We start from the raw sequence: 12,851 nt of genomic DNA on the forward strand, positions 1-12,851 counted from the left end.
CTGTGAACCCCCAAAATAAGCTCGCAACCCTTCCCCAGCCTACTCCCATATGAGCGCCAGGGAGAGTACCCACCACCTGAATACAATTAACACCCAATTGAATACAATTAACACCTACCACATAGAAATCGCCAACGTCATATTGCCTTCTCTTTCGCCTACCATACTGATGACAGTAAATGCCCCTTTGAATGAACGGAAGTGCATTTGTCCTGGGGAGGGGGGGAAAAAGACCCAATTTTACCGTCAGAAATTCTAAACGACTGTACAGGTAACTTTCCAGTGTTGACACCTCTGGATTTCCTGTCAGGAATGTTTGAGCTTACAGGACTGCAGCGTGAAGCCTGATCCATTTTGTACAGGAGTGTCAGACAAGGGGAATTCCCTTTTAGAATATGTGACAGATCAAAGATCTGCCTTGTTTCTAAGCACAAGAGACTCCGAGGGTGACTCTCTACAGGTGTCTCCTGCTTGAACATGTTTGGCATGACTTGTATTAATCATCTTCTGAAGTAACCTGGGCAATTAGTGGAGATCCTACTTGTAATCCAGAGACAACAAAATGGTGGATTTCTCACCCAGGGCAAACTAAGATCAAAAGAAAGACTTGCATTTATATCACGCCCATCACCGCCTCAGGACGTCCCAAAGTGCTTTACAGCCAATGAAGTACTTTTTGAAGGGTAACCACTGTTGTAATGTAGGAAACGCGGCAGCCAATTTGCACACAGCAAGCTCCCACAAACAGCAATGTGATAATGATCAGATCATCTGTTTTAGTGATGTTGGTTGAGGAATAAATATTGGCCCCAGGACACCGGGGATAACTCCCCTGCTCGTCTTCGAAATAGTGTCATAGGATCTTTTACGTCCACCTGAGAGGGCAGAGGGGGCCTTGGTTTAATGTCTCATCCAAAAGACGGCACCTCCGACAGTGCAGCATCCTCTCAGTCCTGCACTGGAGTGTCAGCCTAGACTTTTGTGCTCAAGTCTCTGAAGTGGGACAACCTTCGGACTTGGAGGAGAGGGTGCTACCCACGGAGCCACAGCTGACAATATCATAGATTACTTTGAGCACCAGGTCTTGCTTCTGTTGATAGGGAGGTGTGGATTTACCTATAGGAGCTGGCTTTTGTGTTCGGTGTATAAAAAAGAAGTAATCTCATCTCAGCTGTGGCTCAGTGGGTAGCACGCTCGCCTCTGAGTCAGAAGGTTGTGGGTTCAAGTCCCCACTCCAGAGACTTGAGCAAAAAATCTAGGCTGACACTCCCAGTGCCAGTACTAAGGGAGCACTGTATTGTCGGAGGTGCCGTCTTTCAGATGAGACGTTAAGAGGGCAGATGGGGCCTCAGTTTAAGTAAAAGATCCCACAGCACTACAGGAAGAACAGCAGGGGAGTTCTTCCCTGTGTCCTGGCCAACATTTATCCCTCAACCATCATCGCTGAAACAGATTATCTGGTTGGTTATTTCATTGCTGTTTGTGGGAGCTTGCTGTGCACAGACTGGCTGCCACGACTCCCTACATTACAACAGTGTCTAGACTTCAAAAGTACTTAATTGGGTGTAAAGCGCTTTGGGGCGTTCGGAGGTTGTGAAAAGTACTTTATAAATGAAAGTTCTTTCCTTCTTTTCGGAGAAGCTGGAATCACAATAAATATGTCTATGCTATCGGTTAAGGCGATGTATTCGATTAGAAGCCTAATTTCACATCAGCTGTTTTTTTATTCAGTCTCAGATATAATGTGGAGAAATGTGAAGTTATCCACTTTGGTAAGAAAAAATAGAAAAGCAGAATATTTTTTAAATGGAGAAAGATTGGGAAATGTTGGTGTTCAGAGGGACCTGGGTGTCCTTGTACACCAATCACTGAAAGTTAACATGCAGGTACAGCAAGCAATTAGGAAAGCAAATGGTATGTTGGCCTTTATTACAAGAGGATTTGAGTAGAAGAGTAAAGATGTCTTACTGCAGTTATATCGGGCCAAGGTGAGACCACACCTGGAGTATTGTGTACAGTATTGGTCTCCTTACCTAAGGAAGGATATACTTGCCATAGAGGGAGTGCAACGAAGGTTCACCAGACTGATTCCTGGGATGGGGGGATTGTCCTATGAGGAGAGATTGAGTAGACTAGGCCTATATTCTCTAGAGTTTAGAAGAATGAGAGGTGACCTCATTGAAACATACAAAATTCTTACAGGGCTTGACAGGGTAGATGCAGGGAGGATGTTTCCCCTGGCTGGAGAGTCTGGGACCAGGGGTCACAGTTTCAGAATAAGGGGTCGGCCATTTAGGACTGAGATGAGGAGAAATTTCTTCACTCAGAGGGTGGTGAATATTTTGAACTCTCTGCCCCAGAGGGCTGTGGAGGCTCAGTCATTGAGTATATTCAAGATAGAGATCGATAGATTTTTGGATATTAAGGGAATCAAGGGATATGGGGATAGTGCAGGAAAGTGAAGATGAGGTAGAAGATCAGCCATGATCTTATTGGATGATGGAGCAGGCTCGAAGGGCCAAATGGCCGACTCCTGCTCCTAATTCCTATGTTCTTATTTGTTACGGATGATCAATGTAAATCAGAGGGAAAAAAGCTGTCCCATGATCCATCGCCAAAGAGAATTAACTAGATTACCAACAATACAAATAAGACACACTCCTGGGGCATCCAATCTGTGCTCTAAGTAATAATTTTTATTACCTGTGGCACAATTGTCTTATACAAGGAGACATACCTGTTTTTCCCAAACTGACGATATTCATATACTGTAAGAGACTTATCGAATGCAAAGAAGAAACCAATCAGCTCTCTGCATGCATCCCGTCCATTTCTGGTTAAAGAGAAAAGAGCACATGTATTAGGCAGGCACTTCAGCGACGCAGTGGGGTAATATCGGTACCGAGCATCGCGAGGCCGGAATGTGGGTCGCAGATTGGGCTCAATTCTCAATTCTCTGAGCAATCCTCACCACTAGCGAGTGTCTATGTCAGCAGCGAGTCCTCAAGAAATGAACTCTAAAATATTATCGTTAGCTGGAAAGCATGGAGCATATAAATGTTGCGTAGATATGAATGACCAAAGTAGCTTTCTCATGAAAAAAACAGAATTGATCAAAATACACAGCAGGCTCTTTTCTTTCTATGGGTTTTTAATACTGGATATTTTCTGCCGGTTCAGGGTCACAGACTGCTCCTGTAAGCGAGCCCATGGTCCCTATGACCTGGAGTATGTCCACCCAATATCTAGATAAATTCATTAAGTACAGGGATCAAACCTGGTTTTGGATTGCGGCTTATTGCATTTATCAGGTGCCATCAAGTGGATTCCTTGACTTCCAATGGACGGAATAATCAACTCCATCAGACCTCGGCTTCGCCATCACCCCAGACAGATTTACTGAACGGTAAACAGGTAAATGAACGGGAGCAAAAACAGTGGACTTGCAGTAATTATATACTTAAATATACCTCTTCTAGATATAGGAAACAGCAAAGGCACCAAAATAAAACTCAAGCTTGAAATATGGTCCCTCTCCTTTAAAAACCTCTTTGACCAAGCTTTTGGTCACCCTTCCCAATATCTCGGTGGCTCAGTGGGCAGCACCCTCGCCTCTGAGTCAGAAGGTTGTGGGTTCAAGACCCACTCCAGAGACTTGAGCACAAAAATCTAGTCTGACACTCCAGTCCAGTGCTGTTGGAGGTGCCGTCTTTCAGATGAGACGTTAAACCAAGGCCCCATCTGCTCTCTCTGGTGAACGTAAAAGATCCCACGGCACTATTTCGAAGAAGAGCAGGGGAGTTATCCCCAGTGTCCTGGCCAATGTTTATCCCTCAACCAACATCACTAAAAAACAGATTTGCAGGTCATTTTCACATTGCTGTTTGTGGGAGCTTGCTGTGTGCAAATTGGCTGCCGTGTTTCCTACATTACAACAGTGACTACACTTCAAAAAGTACTTCATTGGCTGTAAAGCGCTTTGGGACATCTGGTGGTCGTGAAAGGCGCTATAGAAATGCAAGTCTTTCTTTTTTTCCTCCACCTTTGGCTTGGTGTCGGTTTTCCTCATACTTCGGTTACATGCCTTGGGACATTCTCTACATTAAATGCTAGTTTGTTCTTGTTATGTGGGTGTGTCCCCCTGACTCACTACAGTGTCTATGGAAAAAGGTGTGTCTCAATGGAGTCGCGAGGAACAACACCTCACCTTTTGATTAAGCATTTTACAACCTTCTGGACTCAACAATGATTTCAATAACTTCAGATCATAACCACTGCTCCCATGTCCTCAGACAACAGCTGCTGATAATGGTTCTGCTGTCACCATTTACACCTCCTCTAGACCCATCTTTTGTTTCTTTTCTTGTCCCAGTTCCAACCCCATTTTGCCTCGCACCATCATCCCTTTTGTCATTTAATCACTTCTGCCCGCCACCCTATCACAGACCTTCTCTTTTGTTCTTTCCTCTCCCCTGCCCCGCTCCTCCCCCTCCCGGCACACTTTTCCCTGACTCTTTACTTGCTTAAACACTGCTAAATCTCTAACTTCCTGCAGTTCTGACGAAAGGTCATTGACCTGAAACATTAACCCGGCTTCTCTCTCCACAGATGCTGCCTGACCTGCTGAGTGTTGCCAGTATTTTCTGGTTGCTCCCATTGGAGGACAAGACACCCCCAGCAGTTTCTCTGAAATGTGTAATTAGATCCTCCCAGCCTACGTAATCAGTTACTTTGCAAAGTGTAATTCGAGCCTTTCTGACTGCCTACTCCAGACAGAACAGAGCTCACTTGGAACAGACAGGGCTGCTTCTTCTCTTAGGCAGTCCCTCGAAACCGAGGATGACTTGCTTCTGCACTAAAAATGAGTTCTCAGGTGACTGATGAGCCCAATGCGGGACCTACCGTCTCTGTCACAGGTGGGGCAGACGGTGGTTGAAGGGGCGGGTGGGTGGGGTGCTTGGGTTGACGTGCGCTCTTTCCGCTGTTTGCACTTGGCTTCCGCTTGCTCCCGGTGAAGAGGCTCGAGGTGTTCGGCGCCTTCCCGGATGCTTCTCCTCCACTTTGTGCGGTCTTGGGCCAGGGATTCCCAGGTGTCGGTGGGGATGTTGCACTTTTTCCAAGGAGGCTTTGAGGATGTCCTTGAAGCGTTTCCTCTGCCCACCTGGGGCTCTCTTGCCGTGTCGGAGCTCTGAATAGAGCGCTTGTTTTGAGAATCTCGTATCGGGCATGCGAACAATGTGACCAGTCCATCGGAGCTGATCGAGCGTGGTCAAAGCTTCGATGCTGGGGATGTTGGCCTGAGCAAGAACACCGACGCTGATGCGCCTATCCTGCCCATGGATTTGCAGGATCTTGCGGAGGCAGCATTGGTGGTACCTCTCCAGTGCTTTGAGGTGCCTGCTGTACATGGTCCTTTTCTCTGAGGCATACAGGAGGGTGGGTATCACTACTGCCCTGTAGACCATGAGCTTGGTACTGGGTTTTGTAGCACCAGTTTTCTGGCCATTTTTATGAATCATATTTTATATCCAAAACCCCAAGGCAGAATTGTACTGTTGGGCAAGCTTGTGGTAGTGGCTTAGGATTGCCAGCAAGGTGCATTCATATGCAAATGACCATCTCCCACTGAAGTCATCACGATCTAACATGATTACTGGGAACAATACCCCGAGAGGTAACTCAGAGACACTATCAATAAAACACAGTCCCAACCGAAACTGGTGAAAGGCAGGAGATGGCCAGGCCATTGTCTTTCAGCAGATCAGCCAGTTAAGCAAGTTCGGTTTGAGATTGAAACCCATTACCCGCTAATGGGGGCCATCAACTCAGGAAACGACAGGCATCCAGTATCATTTTTCACAAAGATTTCAAAGGTCATGAGTTACTCCAGGCCACAGGGGGTCCAGACAGATCACCTGAGTCAATACATTGATCAGTATTGGCGGGAGGAAAAGGCGATGAGTTTTGGGTATATCAGGAGCGGTTAGAGGGCTGATCCCTTCGCTGCTCGGCATCAGTCTACAGCGAGTCTCCCGAGTGAGGCTCGGCTCGATGGAACACCGCCAGAAGCTGAGCGCTGCTCTTCATCCCTCATCAACAGACCTCGACCCAAACTGGAACTTGGATACCGCATCGGCGGTACGGAGCCAGGAGCGAGACGTACAGGAAGAAGCTGCAAGCAAGACAATGAGCAATTGGGGTGAGCATATTGCCTGCGCCTACACATCCACAAGACCACTTTGCTGTGTGAGGGGGTGATTGTAAGTCCCAACCAAACCTTAGAGGGGTTTAGTGCTGGGGTCCTGTGTTAGTTTATTTCACGGGAGGGTTCTTTTATTAGACCGTGGTAATTTAGCACTGTATGGCTTGTTGGACAAGCCAGGGTTGTATTGTTTTGTACTGTTACGAGTGTTATTGTTAATCCTATTAAACACAATGTGGTTGAGCTCAAACGGGTGTCCGAGTCTGATCTGTTCCATATAATCCCTTTTGTCCAGAACTTGTAGTAAGAGGTAAGTTTTCGGTGCGCCCGAGAAAACCACTTACAGTTTGAAGTCCTGGTCTTCAAACACTCTCTTCCTCAGGCGACCGAAGGCTGCACTGGCACACTGAAGGCAGTGTTGGACTTCGTCATCGACGTCTGCCCTTGTTGACAGTAGGCTCCTGAGGTATGGAAAGTGGTCCATGTTGTCCAAGGCCTCGTCATGGATTTTGATAACCGGGGAGCAGTACTGTGTGGCGGGGGCAGGTTGGTAGAGGACCTTTGTCTTACGGATGTTTAGAGCAAGACCCATGCTCTCGTACGCTTTGGTGAAGGTGTTGACGATGGTTTGGAGTTCGACCTCCGAGTGAGCGCAGACGCAAGTGTTGTCTGCATACTGTAATTCGACGACAGAGGATCTGGACTGGAGGCGACAGAGGCTGAACAGTTTCCGGTTTGTTCTGTAGATTAGCTCCACTCCAGCAGGGAGCTTACTGAGGGTGAGATGGAGCATTGCAGCCAGGAAGATCGAGAAGAGCTTTCTGACTGCCTACTCCAGAGAGAACAGAGCTCACTTGGAACAGACAGGGCTCACCCTCGCAGGTTAAGACCTTCTCCCACCCCCAAACAAGTTCCTGCCCCCACTGCCCATGTTCCTGACCTCCTCCCTCCAAGTTTCTGACATTCTCCCCCCCGCCCATGTCCCTGACCTCCCCGCCGCCCCCCCCCCCCCACCGCCATCTCAGTTAGCTGCTGCAACAGTGCAGTCCATCAAGTGGACTACAAACAAATCGCCCAACAGACCCGACTCCTTGATTCCCAGGACAAAAAGAAATTGTTTGTCCACACAAATAGAGCTGCCACTTACAGTAATGTTCAGAGACATCTCCTAACCTGTCCATCTCCAATCCAAGTAAGAATTGGCCAGGTTGAGTAGACCAACACTTCATCAGATCGGCATCAGGAAATGCTTCTTTAGAAATAACAAAGGGGGGGGCAAATTGGCTCACGCCCCCTTTGGGGCAATAACTCCGCCGGGGTGCTACTGTTAGCGTCCCGAAAAAGTTAGCGCCCCTGCGCCCAAAATTCAATGGTAGTGCCCCAAGCAGAAGGCGGGGCTACTGGAAGCGCTCCCCCTCCCTCTTGGGGCGCTCCCATTGAATATCGCGGCGCTACGTGCAGCAGCGCCACGCGTGTCAGCTCAGTGCGCGGTACTGCAGCCCTCCCTCCCCTGATTAAAGGGTCCGGGGCCCTGCTGGACCACCGGGGAGCGGGGTGCCGGCAAAAGAGCCCGGCACTGAGCGGAGCGCTGGGCTGACCGATCGCAGCCGGCTCCCCGCGGGAGGAGGAGAGGGGGGCAGGTGCTGGCAGGCGGCCCCAAAAAAATGTCCTCCCGGCCCCTGCCCTTTAATTTGCACCGCCCTGGCCGCAAGTTACGCCCCCCTGACCCTGTTGGACATAGCGTCCGGCGGTAGGTCAGGGAGCGCGAGCAATGAACTAACAGGAGGCGCAAAGCAACCAAATTTTCCCCCCAACGCCTTTCAAATCACTTTTGCATACCAGACCATGATGTGTATTCTCTGCAGCCTGTGGAAGTAGCTAGCAGTAACTCGCATATAAATGTCTACGAGCCATCTTATTATTGAAAACGTGACTATAAACTCCTTCATCACAACAGATGCTAACAGTTTGGGTGTAGGTTCTTTGTCGGAATGAGTGACGGATACTGATAGACCAGCGATGTATTTCCAGCATTTTTCTTATTGGGGCAATTCCGCAGTCCAGCATGCCAATTGGTGCTCGTTGCCTCTCGACTCGACTATTCCAACGCACTCCTGGCTGGCCTCCCACCTTGCACCCTCCGTAAACTTGAGGTCATCTCTGCTATTCACCTCAACCACTTCCTGTGGTAGTGAGTTCCACATTCTCGCCACTCTCTGCCCCGTGTCCTAACTCGCACCAAGTCCCGTTCACCCATCGCCCCTGTGCTCGCTGACCTACATTGGCTCCCGGTTAAGCAATGGCTCGATTTTAACATTCTCATCCTTGATTTCAAATCCCTCCCTGGCCTTGCCCCCTCCCCATCTCTGTAATCTTCTCCAGCCCCACAACCACCCGCTCCTCCCCAACTCCAAGATATCTGCGCTCCTCTAATTCTGCCCTCTTGGGCATCCCTGATTTTTAATCGCTCCACCATTGGCGGCCGTGCCTTCAGCTGCCGAGGCCCCTAAGCTCTGGAATTCCCTCCCTAAACCTCTCCGCCTCGCTTTCCTCCTTTAAGACGCTCCTTAAAACCGACCTCTTTGGTCACCTGCCCCAATATCTCCTTGTGTGGCTCGATGTCAAGTTTTGTTTGATAATTTTTGTGTGTGGTTTCACAAGCCCAATATTGAATGTATACGCTCTAGCATTTAAAAGAATAGCAATACTGAAAGGTTAATGGGCTAAATAACCCAGTAAATCACCCGTAGTAACAATGGCGAAAGAGTTGACAAGACTGCAGTATACCTTGAAATAATCCGGGCATCAAAGCGCAGCTTGTTTGAGAGCAGATTTTCTGTCAAGGTTGAACTTGTCTTCACCCTATTGAGGCAATAAATAGAAGATAGTCACTAATAAATCCAATAGGAAATTCAGGAGAAACTTCTTTACCCAGAGAGTGGTGAGAATGTGGAACTCGCTACCACAGGGAGTGGTTGAGGTGAACAGCATGGATGCATTTAAGGGGAAGCTAGGTAAGCACGAGGGAGAAAGGAACAGAGGGATATGTTGATGGGGTTGGATGAGGAAGGGTGGGAGGAGGCTCGTGTGGAGCATAAACACTGGTTTGGACCCGTTTCTGTGCTGTAAATACTATGTAATTTGTAACACATGGGCCCAGATATTCCGATCCCTACGGGTGGGTACACGCTGTGTACTCACCCGTAGGGACATCGTAAATGCCGGTTTCGGGCATGCACAACACATGCGCTGAAAACCGGCACTTCCGATCTGTCAAGAATGCTCTTGACAGATCGGACGCCTGCCCTGGAGAAGGGCCTCTGCGGACAGATAGTTCCGCTTTCTGGAGACCCTCCGCCCGCAGAAAACCTTTAGAATTCTTATGCCTGGTAAAAGCAGCATAAGGCCTGCTTTTACCAGGGTAAGAGTTGAAAAAAGTTTTTAAAAAATTTTCAGTCATTTAAAAATACTTTTAATTATTTTTTTCAAAAACTTAAATTTTTGTTTAAAATATTTAATTTATTGTAATTCAACTAATTTTAAAAAGGTGATGATTTAAAAAATATTTATTTAATGTTTTGAAGTGTTTTTGGGGTGATCTCCATTCATATATTTGACAGGTCTATCTGTCAAGTGTATGAAGGGAGATTCCCTTCTTTGATTGGCTCCCCGTGGCCCACGTGATCCCAGGGACACTTGCGAACCGCCTGCGCCTCTGGGATCCGTGGGCCCTGCGCACTTGGAGTTCGAGAGGCCCAGCATCAGAACTATACGCACCTCGGGAGCCCTCAGGTAAGTGCGTAGATTTTTTCCAGATCGGAGGCTGCCGCACGCGGGAAGCCTCCGATCAGAAATCATAGCCCATTAAACTTAAGTAGGGTGTCGTTTATAACACCGGAAGAATGAGGGAGAAGTCAAGAAACTAACTTTGACCTCTGGGACCGGCCCAATGCATAGCAGTCACTTCTGGTATTGGGACAATCCCATGTTCCTAAGGCCACTGGGACAAATGGGGTGGGAAGGGATAAGGTAGTTAGTGATGTATCATTGCTAACCATGGTCTTGTAGAGTTTCCTCAATTGTCTTTGTTGGGGAGGAAGATCCCATTTTTCCTTGAAATTGGGTTTCCTGTTTTTCTCACATCTCCCCAGGAGTTAGTATCACTGGTGTTTGGGGAGGAGAGCCAGGAGTGCCACCGTTTATTGGAGAGAGCAGACAACGATGGACCTCAGGCCTTTCCTCGCCTTTCTTTAACATTCCTGGAACAGTGTTACTTCACAACCGTAAGTAGGGTCGATATCAATCCAGGGGGGGGAAGGTTCTTGCGGGACCTTTGCGCTCCTCCAGTTCCGGCCTCTTGAGTATCCCAATTTTCAATCGCTCCACCGTTGGCGGCCGTGCCTTCAGCTGTCTAGACCCCAAGCTCTGGAATTCCCTCCTTAAAGCTCTCGCTCTCATCCTTTAAGACGCTCCTTAAACCTCCCTCTATGACCAAGCTTTTGGTCATCTGCCCCATGTTCTTGCCATGGAGAGAGTGCAGCGAAGATTCACCAGGCTGATACCTGGGATGGCAGGAATGACGTATGAGGAGAGATTGGGTCGATTGGGCTTATATTCGCTAGAGTTTAGAAGAATGAGAGGGGATCTCATTGAAACTTATAAAATTCTAACAGGACTAGACAGACTAGATGCAGGAAGGATGTTCCCGATGGCGGGGGTGTCCAGAACCAGGGGTCACAGTCTAAGGATAAGGGGTAGGCCATTTAGGACAGAGATGAGGAGGAATTTCTTCACCCAGAGAGTGGTGAACCTGTGGAATTCTCTACCACAGAAGGCAGTTGAGGCCAATTCATTAAATATATTCAAGGAGGAGTTGGATATATTTCTTAAGGCTAAAGGGATCAAGGGATATGGGGAGAAAGCAGGGACCGGGTACGGAGTTTGGATGATCAGCCATGATCTCATTGAATGGCAGAGCAGGCTCGAGGGGTCGAATGGCCTACTCCTGCTCCTATCTTCTATGTTTCTATATCTCCTTACGTGGCTCAGTGTCAAATTTTGTTTGATAATCGCGCCTGTGAAGCGCCTTGGGACGTTTTACTACGTTAAAGGCGCTGTATAAAGGCGCTCAGCACGAGAGCTAGCTGCTGACTGACCTGCTGCATAACGGTAATTTTCCAACATCGTCCCTCAATCACTGCCCTGTGACCACTGGCTTATACAGGGAAATTAGATAAGGAATCAGATAATTACCTGAAGGAAAATAAATTGCAGGGCTACGGGGAAAGGGTGGGGGATTGGGACTAGCTGAAGTGCTCTTGCAGAGAGCCGGCCTGGGCTCGAGGGGCCGAATGGCCTCCTATTGCGCTGCAACGATTCTATTCTATGATTCTAATCCAAACGGTGCGCATCGGAAACCGAGGCAGAATTCATCGCCAGTGGTGCCGAGTCAGTCGGTATCCCTCGTGTCAGTCCAGAGGTGGCAGAATTCCTTCAAGCAAAAACTGAACCGGTTTCTGACTGGGCCAGACAGTTTGTTCCCCCAAATGACTGGATAAAATCTTGACAAAAATCACCTTCCTCCTTACACAGGTGGAGAAAAATGAAGGAAACTTTAAAATGTTTCAAGGCGAGTGAATCCATATGAGCAAATCAGTTACTTGTTTAACATTGTATCTTTCGCTAATCATAGAAGAAAGATTTGTATTTCTATAGCGTTTTTCATGACCTTAGCACGCCCCAAAGTGCTTTACAGCCAACGAAGTACTTTTTGAAGTGTAGGCACTGTTGTAATGTGGGAAATGCGGCAGCCAATTTGCGCACAGCAAGCTCCCACAAACAGCAATGTGATAATGACCAGATAATCTGTTTAAGCGATGTTGGTTCAGGGATAAATATTGGCCAGGACACCGGGGATAACTCCCCTGCTCTTCTTCGAAATAGTGCCATGGGATCTTTTATGTCCACCTGAGAGGTTAGACAGGGGCCTCGGTTTAACGTCTCATCCAAATGACGGCACCTCCGACAGTGCAGCACTTCCTCAGCACTGCACTGGAGTGTCAGCCTGGATTTTGTGCTCAAGTCTCTGGAGTGGGACTCGAACCTACAACCTTCTGACTCAGAGACGAGTGTGCTACCCACTGAGCCATGCCTGACCATGCATAACGTTTACCATTGCATGTACAACGAAATGAATTCAGTCTTAAAAGATTCCATAAACACATACTTGGTTTGATGTAGTTTTCTGTTTCTAAAGCGCAGGGGTGCAGAGCCCAGCCCAGGAAGTGTAGTTTGCTGCTGATTCAGATCAACGCTGTTTGCATCTTGTCCAGGGTCACTGATGACTGCCCTGTTTTGGAAGGAAATAATCACAGGGTACACTGAGGCTGCCAATTCATCATCAACAATTTGCATTTAAGTAATGCCTTTAATGTAAAGAAACATTCAAATAGCGTTTCACAAATAACCATAAGTAAAATGGACACTGAACCAGGAAGAGGGAGATTAGATGGGGTGACCAGGAGCTTAGTCAAAGAGAAGGATCTTGAGGAGATATAGAGAAATAAAGAGGAGGTAAAGAGAGAGACAATGAGAGAGAGAGAGAATGAGAGAATGAGAGAGAGAGAGAGAGAGAGAGAGAGAGAGAGAG

General features: G+C 47.8%; 1 protein-coding gene across 5 annotated transcripts in view; it reads right to left on the bottom strand.

Annotated features, from left to right (window-relative positions):
* The window catches only part of caps2 (calcyphosine 2), a 64,278-nt gene that overhangs the window by 25,094 nt on the left and 26,333 nt on the right, over window positions 1–12,851 (bottom strand). For 4 of the 5 annotated variants that reach the window (XM_086009512.1, XM_086009515.1, XM_086009510.1 and 1 more), the window contains 4 exons: window positions 12,429–12,551; window positions 8,990–9,064; window positions 2,738–2,833; window positions 119–212 (listed from right to left, as the gene is read on the bottom strand). In XM_086009512.1, the coding sequence (XP_085865638.1) occupies window positions 119–212; window positions 2,738–2,833; window positions 8,990–9,064; window positions 12,429–12,551 (388 nt within the window). The remainder of the gene's footprint in view (window positions 1–118; window positions 213–2,737; window positions 2,834–8,989; window positions 9,065–12,428; window positions 12,552–12,851) is intronic. The other variant, XM_086009511.1, reaches the window with a different exon arrangement.

Source organism: Somniosus microcephalus, chromosome 16, assembly GCF_052327205.1.
Source record: "Somniosus microcephalus isolate GS21.2 chromosome 16, FLI_Smic_1.0, whole genome shotgun sequence".
NCBI lineage: Eukaryota > Metazoa > Chordata > Chondrichthyes > Squaliformes > Somniosidae > Somniosus > Somniosus microcephalus.